Source organism: Chrysochloris asiatica, unplaced genomic scaffold (genome assembly GCF_000296735.1).
Source record: "Chrysochloris asiatica unplaced genomic scaffold, ChrAsi1.0 scaffold00108, whole genome shotgun sequence".
In the NCBI taxonomy this organism is placed as follows: Eukaryota; Metazoa; Chordata; class Mammalia; order Afrosoricida; family Chrysochloridae; genus Chrysochloris; species Chrysochloris asiatica.
In genome coordinates this window covers 1944501-1954947 of record NW_006408626.1, presented here as the reverse complement: position 1 = coordinate 1954947, position 10447 = coordinate 1944501, and the positions used below count along the sequence as shown (strand labels likewise).

The 10447-nt window shown below is 37.5% G+C and overlaps 1 protein-coding gene across 2 annotated transcripts in view; it reads right to left on the bottom strand.

Moving 5' to 3' along the window:
* Positions 1–833: 833 nt before the first annotated feature.
* Positions 834–10447, bottom strand: part of KCNMB3 (potassium large conductance calcium-activated channel, subfamily M beta member 3) — a 28603-nt gene continuing 18989 nt past the window's right edge. The window contains exons 3-4 of one of the 2 annotated variants that reach the window (XM_006867705.1): positions 6252–6450; positions 834–1145 (exon numbers count right to left, since the gene is read on the bottom strand). In XM_006867705.1, coding sequence (XP_006867767.1) covers positions 1050–1145; positions 6252–6450 — 295 coding nt within the window. In that variant the 3' untranslated portion in view covers positions 834–1049. Of the gene's footprint in view, positions 1146–3757; positions 4142–6251; positions 6451–10447 lie in introns of those variants that run through there. The other variant, XM_006867704.1, reaches the window with a different exon arrangement.

Here is a 10447-nt window from a genome sequence, read left to right as displayed (position 1 = left end):
TTAATCCTGAAATAAGTTTATTTCCTGCAAATATTCCACTTAAAAGATTTGCTTATTTTTATTAGTACCAATTTTTACTAGTACCACACCATTCTTCCTGCTTGGTTTTGTGAATATTTAGCTTAAGATATGAGTGTGAGCTGTAGGCTATTACCTGACTTAATTTTTACACAGCTCCATGTGAGAACTTTAGTGTGGAGGGGAGGGAGGCAGGGGAATTAAAAACTCAGTCCATTGTACATCTAGTGTACTTAGGTAACTGATTTTCACTACCAACAATACCATTCTTCATGTTGCTAAATACAGAAACGGGTCCCAGTGAATTTGGTAAGCCAATTGAATCTCTGCATTTAACCACAACATCATTTAATCTGTCACTAAAATGATTGTGTGGTTATGCTAAAGGCCATGGATATTTTTAAGTAAGTCTTACTTTTGTTAATCCTGGGTTAGGGAGGCAGAAAACCGTTATTATTTTATATTTCTTAGAACTTTTAATAAGACTAAACTCTGTAGTTTTAGTATGAATTTCCAAATCTATTGATTTCGTAAGAGCCCCTTTCCAAATTTAAATTCCTAAAAGTGGTTGGAGAGTTTGACCTTCATCCAATTTATAGAAATCCCTTGGCTGTAAAACCTGTTTCAGTTGCTGTCAATGAATTCAGTGTGATCAGTCCTTGAACTTGGGAAGTCTGGGTTGAATAAAATCTAAAAGGATATTTGTTTGAAACATAACATAAGCACTATTAGTATCTTGGGGAATGTGATTTCTAAAAGAAGACTATTAGTGCATCAAAAATTTAGTGTGGAAGCTTCAAAAAGGAGCTCCCACACCCATTTTTAATTGTAGTAAATTGATTTCTCTTTTGTCATTCAATTAGTTGAAGTCCTGTGGTATCCTGCACTCATCTGAAAAAAAAATTTTTTTAATGTTCTTTCAATGATGCCCAAAAAGTACTAGACACAGCAAGATGCATGTGTTACTGTATTAAGAATATACAATAATCCAGTGTCACTAAACTGAAGACCTCTTCCCAGTCTTGCTGTTCCTAGCAAGAACTGTGATCTATGACTGCATTTTCTGTCTGCTCACCAGAAACTGTTAATGTCTGCTTTTCTTTAACTTTGCAGTCTGTAACAACACGCTGTTTATTAAAAAAGGAAAAAAAAAATACTTGTGTCCAAACAATCCTTAGTGTACTTATAGCTATTTAAAAAAAAAAAAAAAAGAATAGAGGGATCATTCTGTTTTGCCAGTTCTTTTGAATACTTTAAAGCAAACCATTGTTCAAATTTAGCTGCATTTGAGTTCTTATCAATAATGGCTAAGAACACTCGATTCAAAAACTGAAGCTAATTTTTCTGCACCAGTCTGGAGAAATGTACAGTGCCATCCTTTAAAATATAAAAGTAGCAAGGTTATATAGGCTTGTTATTTTAGGTAGAACTATACTTCAAAAAGCTCCTGAAAAAAGTCCACTATCTTTGAATTCCATTTTTCCGTAATCTTTTTTAGCCCCTGTGTGTATATATACACTTTCTTTTTTCAAATTTAATTGAAGACCAAAACTAAAAAGAAGTGAAACTAAAGGCAAACTGGTACTGCATTCAGTTACTATAAACCTTGAGAAAGTAAATCTGGGCTTTTGATCAGCATTACTTAACGGGCATCTTCTAAGCAGTTAAGCAAATCCTTACTTCAATTACATGTATTTACCAAATGGTTTGGGTGATTTTAAATTCCTATTCTAAATTGACTTTGCTCTCCAGCACAATTTGTGTTTCCTGAGAAGACCCAAGCAGACTCTAGCAGAATGGAAGGCAGTGATCATTGAAACACATAGTTGAGGTTTCAACTTACTGGTTTGGAATTGTTTGGATTTTAAAATCCCAAGAAATGCACATTGTTTACATGGGCATCGAACTTTTATGGATTGGAATAGATGTGGCCTTTAACAAAAACTACAGAATCTCAATTTGCAGCATGTCTTAAAATGTATACAAATGCATTTTTTTATTATTAAAGAAGTCTTTGGTTTACAAAATATTTGAACACGATCTTTTAAACAGTAAATTCTGGGCCTTAAATATACATCATATTAAGCCAAAGGAACAGGTAAATTCTCTCCTAACCCAGACCCTATACCAATGAAAAGTGAATAGACTGAATATGACTGTTTTCATGAGTTTTTATCTACTAATAATCGAAGTGTGGTGCTGTAGGATATATATTGGACTGCTAAACGCAGTATCAGAGGTTCAGACCTACCAGCTGCTCTTCCAAAACCATATACAGAGTTGCTATGAGTCGCAACCAACTCCATAGCACTTAAAAACAACAAAACTTGTGCCAGAAACTAAGCTAGGTGTTTCACATATCCTACTTCATCTATTCCTTAAAATAATCTCTTGGAAGAAGAGAACCTCAGACAGTTTCCCTGACTTGCCCAAGGATACTTAGCTACATAGTTGTATTGTAGACTACAAGCCCAAGTAAGTCCCACTACTCTTAAGCACATGTTCTCTCCAGTCCAAACTAGACAAGAGAAACATGTTTGTTAGTCAAGTCAGATTTGCTGTATTGTTCAGTTTATTTTGCAATGTGTGATTTGAAATTGTTAAAAACCATTAAACCAACTTAGAAATTTCTGGCTTGATTATGTGTTACATGTAAAAGTTGCTTCTGAAATCTCATTCTTTCTACTGACCTTGATTTAAAGTTTTTTGGTAAAATTTTGCTAACCACAAGGCTGGTGGTTCAAACCCACCAGCAGCTCCTTGGAAATCCTTAAAAAAGGGTTGCTATGAGTCAGAACTGACTTGACAGCATTTATCAACAACAGTAAAATTTTAAAGACACTTTGAGGCACATTGGAAATCAGAACAAACTCTGCTTTTGACTCATATATTACAGCATATATTCAGTTTAACCCAGAAAGTACTTGTTGAGAAGGTCATGTGACATTCAGTATTTAATAACCATGGTAGCTTCATTAAAGTACACACTACTGTTGACTATCCATGTGGGACTTTTCTACAATGAATTATCTGAGTTGGATATTAATTTCTACTGTTGCTCTGCTACTTCATAGTATATTACTAGCCATTTCTCCCACCCCCACCAGAATATGCATAAAAAAGAAAATGAGCTTATCAAAAGCATAATTAACTGGAAGAAAAATGTTGCTGAAAGAAAAATTACATGGTGGATGGCAAGGTTAAATATAAGTAACTCTAAACTTGGTCAATCTTCTAGGCAATGACTTTCCTTTATCATGAATGGTGAAGAAAACAAATTATAATAGCTACAGCAGGACTACGTTTTCTTAAATTATCTAGCAGATTTTTATCTCCCTATATAGTTATTGTTCACTAAGAATTTTTTATGAGAAATATTTTAATGCAAACTACATTGATAGAATCAGGCTGGTATGGGTTAGCACTCAATAGGTTAGATGCCCTCACCATTTTTTTTCCACATCACAAGATTCTAGGTAGAGGTAAAATTAAATGAAACAATTACTCTGAGCTCATTTTGCCATGCAAGAACAGCAAAAAGGCTTCTTTTGACTCATGTGGAGAGAGATTTGTAGTAGAAAGGCGGTATGTTTACACGTATACATAGAAATAGTAGAAACATAATGAGGCTTTTTCAATTTTTTCCCACATGATACTTTAATTACCCTCTACATGATTAGTTTGCTAGAAGGCATAATTCGGTTCTCAATTACAGAAATGGTACCTAAAGGATGAGACTTTAATTTGGCCACCATCTTAGGATTTTTCTGCTCCTCACACTGCACAGTGGGAATTGATGCTGTTCTGTATAGGGCATTTTGCCACTTACCTCATCTCTGACTGCAGTGCTGTATTTCTCACACAGTAGTGACAGATGCTGTGTCAATCTCACCATACCAACAATCAGGCCACCACCTAGCAGAGTCAACGAAGGCCAAAACAAACTATGGAAGATAATCATTTGGTCATACTTCTTTATGAGAATGACATCTTCAGTTTGGCTGTCTGGACTGTAGAAGCATGAAAAGGGGGTCCCATTTTTGTGATCGAAGAATTCCTTTATGTCCAAAGCACTGTTGTGCAAATCATTCCTATCTCGGTGGCACTTAGGTGTGTAAAAGCACTAGAAATAGTAAAGAGAAAGAAAGATAGAGGTACTATCACCAATGCCAAGCAATAAAACAACTATTTTAATTATGAAATAGCTTCAATTTGAAGCTGTTAGTGGAGAATTTCGATCTTAAAGGAGTCCCTGAGTAGTGCAAACAGTTAACAACCTTGGCTGCTAACCAAAAGGTTGAAGGCTCAAGTCCAGCCAGACAACATCTTGGACAAAAATCCTAATGATCTACTGCTGAGAAATCAGACATTAAAAACCCTATGGAACACAATTCTACTCTGACACATCTGGGTCGCCATGAGTCAGAGTCAACCCATGGCAACTGATTTTGTTTTCAATTTCAGAAGGTGAATAAAATCTGTTACATAACTCATGGAGAAGAGTTCACAGGAGGGCACAGAGTGAAATGGCCATTCCCAGGTGTTAAACAAGGATATGAAATCCTGGTGTGGTATTGTAGGATAAGCACTGGACTGCTGACTGTAAGGCTGGTGGTTCAAACCTACCACCTGCTCCTTGGAAACCCTATACGAGGTCACTGAGTCGGAACTAATTCAATGGCAAAAAAATTCAGCATTGACAGTATCCTAAGACAATAATTCTTGGTGGCAAAACAATACAGCTGGGCTGTTTTAAAAAATACAAACAAAACCATTTTTATTTTTGAATTATTACATTAAAAATTATAAATGTATCTTATGTGCCATGGCCTGGGAAGCCTTTTTTCTTTTCTCTAAAAAAATTATTTGTAGGAAGGAATTCTTACAATATGATACCATTGCAGAAGAGGCAGCATCCAACATCCTAAAGACCATGGTTCATCCTCAAGTTGTCTTCTGGGGCAGTAAACCAATGAATCCACTTGTCCGTTTCAGAAATATTTATTGAGCCCTACTTGGTGCTTTCAACACTGATCAATGCCCCTCATATCTTTGCTTCAATCTCCTGTAGTAATTTTTTTTCCTAAAGGAGAGCACAGTGAAGTTTTTTGTCCTATACCATAGGAGATAGTCCTACTTGGAGTGTTCCAGGGGAGCAAAACCAATAGAGAAGAAGATAACTCTATCAACTAATGATTTTTTTTCAAACACAACTTGAGATATAGTCTCATGTCTGTTAGGCACTATGCCAAGGGCCTACAAAAATATTTGAAAGCTTAAAAATTATCACATCCAAATTAGAAAAATGGCAGTCATCAGATTGAGATTAATGTCTAATTGTTGTTGTTGTTAAGTGCCATTGAGTCAGTTCCTACTAATAGCAACCCTGCATAGGGTATCCAAGGAGCGACTGGCGAGTTTGAACCATCAACCTTGTGATTCAAACAGATCTGGCGGTCAAGTGTTTTATCCCATAACACTACATTAAAAACACCAAAATGTAACGTCGACTAACCTGACTTAACTTTTATTGTTGTTGTTGAGTACCACTGAGTCAGTTCTGACTCATATCGACACTGCATAGGTTTTCTGAGAGGAAGCTGGTACATTTGAACCACCAACCTAGTGGTTAGCAGGCTAGTGCTTATCCTACAGTCTATGTTGTTGTCATTAAGTGCCATCGAGTTAGTTTTGACTCAGCCTGCATAGTTTTTTGAGGAGCAGCTGGTAGATGTGAACCACCAACCTCATGGTTAGTAGTCAAGTGCTTATCATACAGTGCCACACCAAGATTCCATATAGTTGGGTATAAACACAAACTTTAAAGCTTATGAGTCAACTTAGTAACTTACTAGAAATAAAAAGTTAAATAATCCCTTCAATTTCTTTAATAGGAAAACTTGTTTGATTTAAGGTAGGTTGTGAGTACATGTCAACATTTTGAATGGGACTTCCAAAAGTAAGGTTGCCTACAAATAATTCCGCTCATTGACTCCACCTGTAAATGCCAGGGGCAGATTTATGCAATTGGACTAATTCCTTTCCTTTCCCATTTTTTCTTCAAGAATGCTTTTAACTTCATTTACCTTGTTTTGACTACTGACATAATATTCACCATGATTAACTATCTCTATCATTAGAGAAAACCCTAGGTGCTGCACCCTCCTAAGGACAGCTTGGCATGGGAGGGTTGCTATAATTTTGGCCCTTTAATGACACGAACTTCACATTACCTTGGAATTGATCTGTACAGCCTCTTCATTATAATGGAGAAGAGCTTTCTGACCTGAGTGGGTGAGGTTCACAAACACCTGGAGACACGGGTACTTCCCCTGACCTCGGCAGTCCACACCACAGGTGAAATCACAATCCAGCCAGTCGTCCATGATATGTGTGTGGATAATCGTGCAGTTGGATTCTTCTCTCTGAGTACTTTAATGTGAAAAAATAAATGTTCTTCACGTTGTAGAAAATTTAACTCTCTATTTCAAATGTCGTAGCCTGAAGCCTTTGTCTATTTCAAGGTTTAGAGTTTTTGTTTTGCTTTGTTTTTTGGTAGGACCTTAACAGAGCAGGGAGAATGGAGGACATTAAGATGGGATAAACTGCAGCAAATTGCAAAATTCTATCTCAATTCCGATCCTACTGGTCTATTTTTCACTTCACCAACCCTTACACCAATGGTTTTTGAACTTTAGAATCAACCAAGAAATTTACTAAAATGTGGAGTTCAGGGCTTCATTCCCGGAGATTCTGATTCAGCAGGTCTGACTTGAGCACCAAAAACCTGTATGTTTAACAAGCAGCACCAAGTATATCAGATGCAGGTATTTGGAAAACTATATACTTCAAGCAAAATTACCCTAGTAACCACCCAGACTGTCACTGGGAAATTTCACCATTCCTCATCTCAAAGACACACCCATTGGCTTGATCTGATTACAATATGCCTTTAGAAGGAGTCCAACTTCAGTGCCCTTAATCAAGGTAGCCTATAGAAGTGTTAGTAACAAGGTATGTTTCCATGCACTCACTCTACTTCCAAAGAGGCAAATAGATACCATATATGTAATTTCATTAGAATACTTATCATGTTATTACCATCAATAAAAATCAGTCATTGAGGTCAATTGGCAGAACATAGTCCACAAAGACAAAGTTCTACATCCTATTTGGTGAATAGTGTCTGGAACTTAAAAACTCATGCGCAGTCATCTGAGATGCAACTATTGGTCTCTCTATATGCAGAAGAAAGAAGAGTGATGAACACTGAAGATGCTTGGAATAAACTAGTCCCATAGACTAATAAAACCGGAACATCAGTCACCATGACTCTGAGACCAAAAGAATTAGATGGTGCCCAGCTACCACTACCAGCAGCTCTGAATAGGATCATATTAGAAGGGCCCTGATAGAGTGGGAGCAAACGTGGAACAAATTTTGAAATCATTTTTTTTAACAAACAAACAGGCTTACTGGTCAGAAAGAGCCTGGAGGAACCTGAGACTGTGGACCTCAGCCATCCTTCAGGTCTGAAACAGAACTCACTTTCGTGATAATTTTCAGCTAAGCCATAGATAGCTATATAAGGGGACAACAACACTAGTAAGGTGTGCTTACCATTCAAGATCAAAATGGCCACAATTACCTAAGGACAAAGTTGAGAAGGGAGGGACAGTGGGTAGAATGGAAATAAGAACCACAGGGGAAAAGTGAAGTAACTATTGGTACAGAAAGAAGGTTGCAATCACTGAGATGAAATAAAGTATATGGTTTGTCAACTATAAAACTGATGATCTTCGCTGTAAAACTTCACTCAATTCACAATAAAAAGTTTCAAAACTAAACAAATAAAAACCAGTCATTGAAAACCCTGAGGCACACAGGTCTGCTCTGATACATGGGGCTGCTATGAGTTGGAATTGATACCATAGTAACTGGTTTAGAATCCCTCTTGAAGTAAAGAACTACATCTTACTAAGCATTATGTTCCTCAAAGCATAAAGCACAATGCCTTTCACATAGTAGACACCCAATGTTTGTTGAATTAAATTTTAGTTTAATTAACATTCCTTGAGGATTTGCACAAATGCTACGTAAACAGACATTCCCAGATGCCATGAAAAGTGACAGAACACTTGCCCGTGAACACCTGTGTAGGGGAAAGGACATAACCAGGGAACATCAAAAAAAAGTTTGTGGAAAAATTCCATCTTGTCACAAAAGTTTTGAAGTCCCCTCATCTGTATATGAAAAAATTTAGGGAACAAGTCCTAGATAAAAGTGAAAATGAGAGTGCGGAGGAATGCTTTGTACTGACTATACTGGACCAGTTCTTCATACACCTTCACACACACACACACATACGTGGGTCCCTGTGTTTTTCTCTGGGTCTTCAAAAACAAATTTGATTAGCAATTTCTAAACTCTGAATGTTTGGAAAGCATTGCTGAGCTAGATTCATACCAAACTCTAATTAAGTAGCCAGTTTCTTTATTAATATAGCAAACTTGAGGTCCACTGTGCAGTTTAGCATGACATTATGGACCAGGGCACAAAAATCACTTAATGGTACCTAAAAAGAATAAAACATTGAGCAAGTGAAAATGCAAAAATAGAAAACAAGGTTCCATTGCAGATGAAACACTCGCCTGATTAGGGCAGAGGCTTTTCCCTACTGGTTTGTTTTTCTACCAAATTAATTAATTTACTTCTTTAGACTAAACTGGAAAAAAAAAATCAAATCCACTGCCTTCACATTGATTCTGACTCATGTTGTTGTTGTTGTGAAATGCTGTCGAGTCAATTCTGACCCATAGCGACCCTGTATAGGGTTTCCGAGGAGCAGCTAGTGAGCTTGAACCACTGACCTTGCAGTTTCAAACGACTTTGCATTAGCCCACAGCACCACACCAGGACTCCTATGCTGACTCATAGTGACCCTAAATAAGGTTTCCAATACTGGAAATATTTACAGGAGCAGATAGCCTCATCTTTCTCCCTCAGAGCTACTGGTGTATTTGAACCACCAACCTTGGGGTTGCAGTCTAGTGCTTATACTACATCCTCACCAGGACTCCTTTTGATTGCTGTTGTTAAGTGCCAGCTCATATCAGTTCTGACTCATATCAACCCTATGCACAATTCTTTAGATTTGTTGTTTGTCTGTTGTTAAATGCTGTTGAGTCAGTTCCAACTCATAGCAACTCTCTTTAAGGTTTCCGAGGAATGGCTGGTGACTTTGAACTACCAACCTTGCAGTTTAAACCAAACTGACCTTATGGTCAAGTACTTATCTTGAAATGATATTTTATACAATTGCCTGTTTACCTATGTGAGAACTGTGTTAAGCGCCTAACCAAGTACTGAACTATGATTTGAATCATCCTTGAAGATTTTAGGAAGCTCTGGGGCAAGTGTGGAGTCCTGGTGTGGCACTGTGGGTTAATGCGCTGGACTGCAAAGTCTATTTGAACCTCAAGGTCAACAGTTCCTTCAAGCCCACCAGCTGCTCCTCAGAATCCTGATACAGGGTCGCTACAGGATGGAACCAACTTGATGGCACTTAACAACAACAGGGAAAGTGTGGTGCATTAAGGGCTCAAAAATGAGCATATTCTTCCAGTCATATTCAGTGTGCATTTGTCTATTGTTGTTGTTGTTCCAATAAGCAGTGGTGATTTTGAACAGCCAGTCTTATTATTAGCAGCTTATCCTACAGCACCATAACAGGAGTCCATATAGCTGTGATGAAATCCACCATTTGATTGAAACAAATACCCAAGCCATCAAACTAATCTTTTATGGAGTAAAAGTACTCTTATAGTTTCACAAATTCATATGGCAAGAATAAGTAGAATCCCCACTGAGTAGTTTCCCTCTTTCCAGATGGATCTGGTGAAAGGAGATGGGGGGTGACAATGATAGGAATTTATGACTCAATTGTGAATAATTGTCAGCAGGATTCATTGCGATTGTCATAACTGTAATTGTAGGAGATGTGTAACTAAAAGGAGGGAGTAGGTAATCTTTCATTTCAGGAACAGAGAATCCCAAGATCATCAAGAAGGAAGAGCATGAATGGAGCCTGAGATCTCTTCCTAGAAAAGGGACTACAGCAAACACAGTGGCTGTGTGCCTACGGGCAGGAGGCTTACCTTTTGGACATTTAAATGAATATAAAATTTTTTGTTGTGCAATTGTACATCAAATATTTTTTTGTCTTGGTCATTTGTGAACTATACAATGTAAATGGGGAGCAACAGGGAGGAAGTAGAATAAATGTTGCAGGTGGTGGTGGTGGTTATGTGCCATGGAGTCAGTTCCAAATCATAGCGACCCTGTGCAGGGTTTCTGAGGCTGTAAATCTTTACGGGAGCAGAAAGCCTCATCTTTCTCCCACGGAGCAGCTGATAGTTTCAAACTGCTG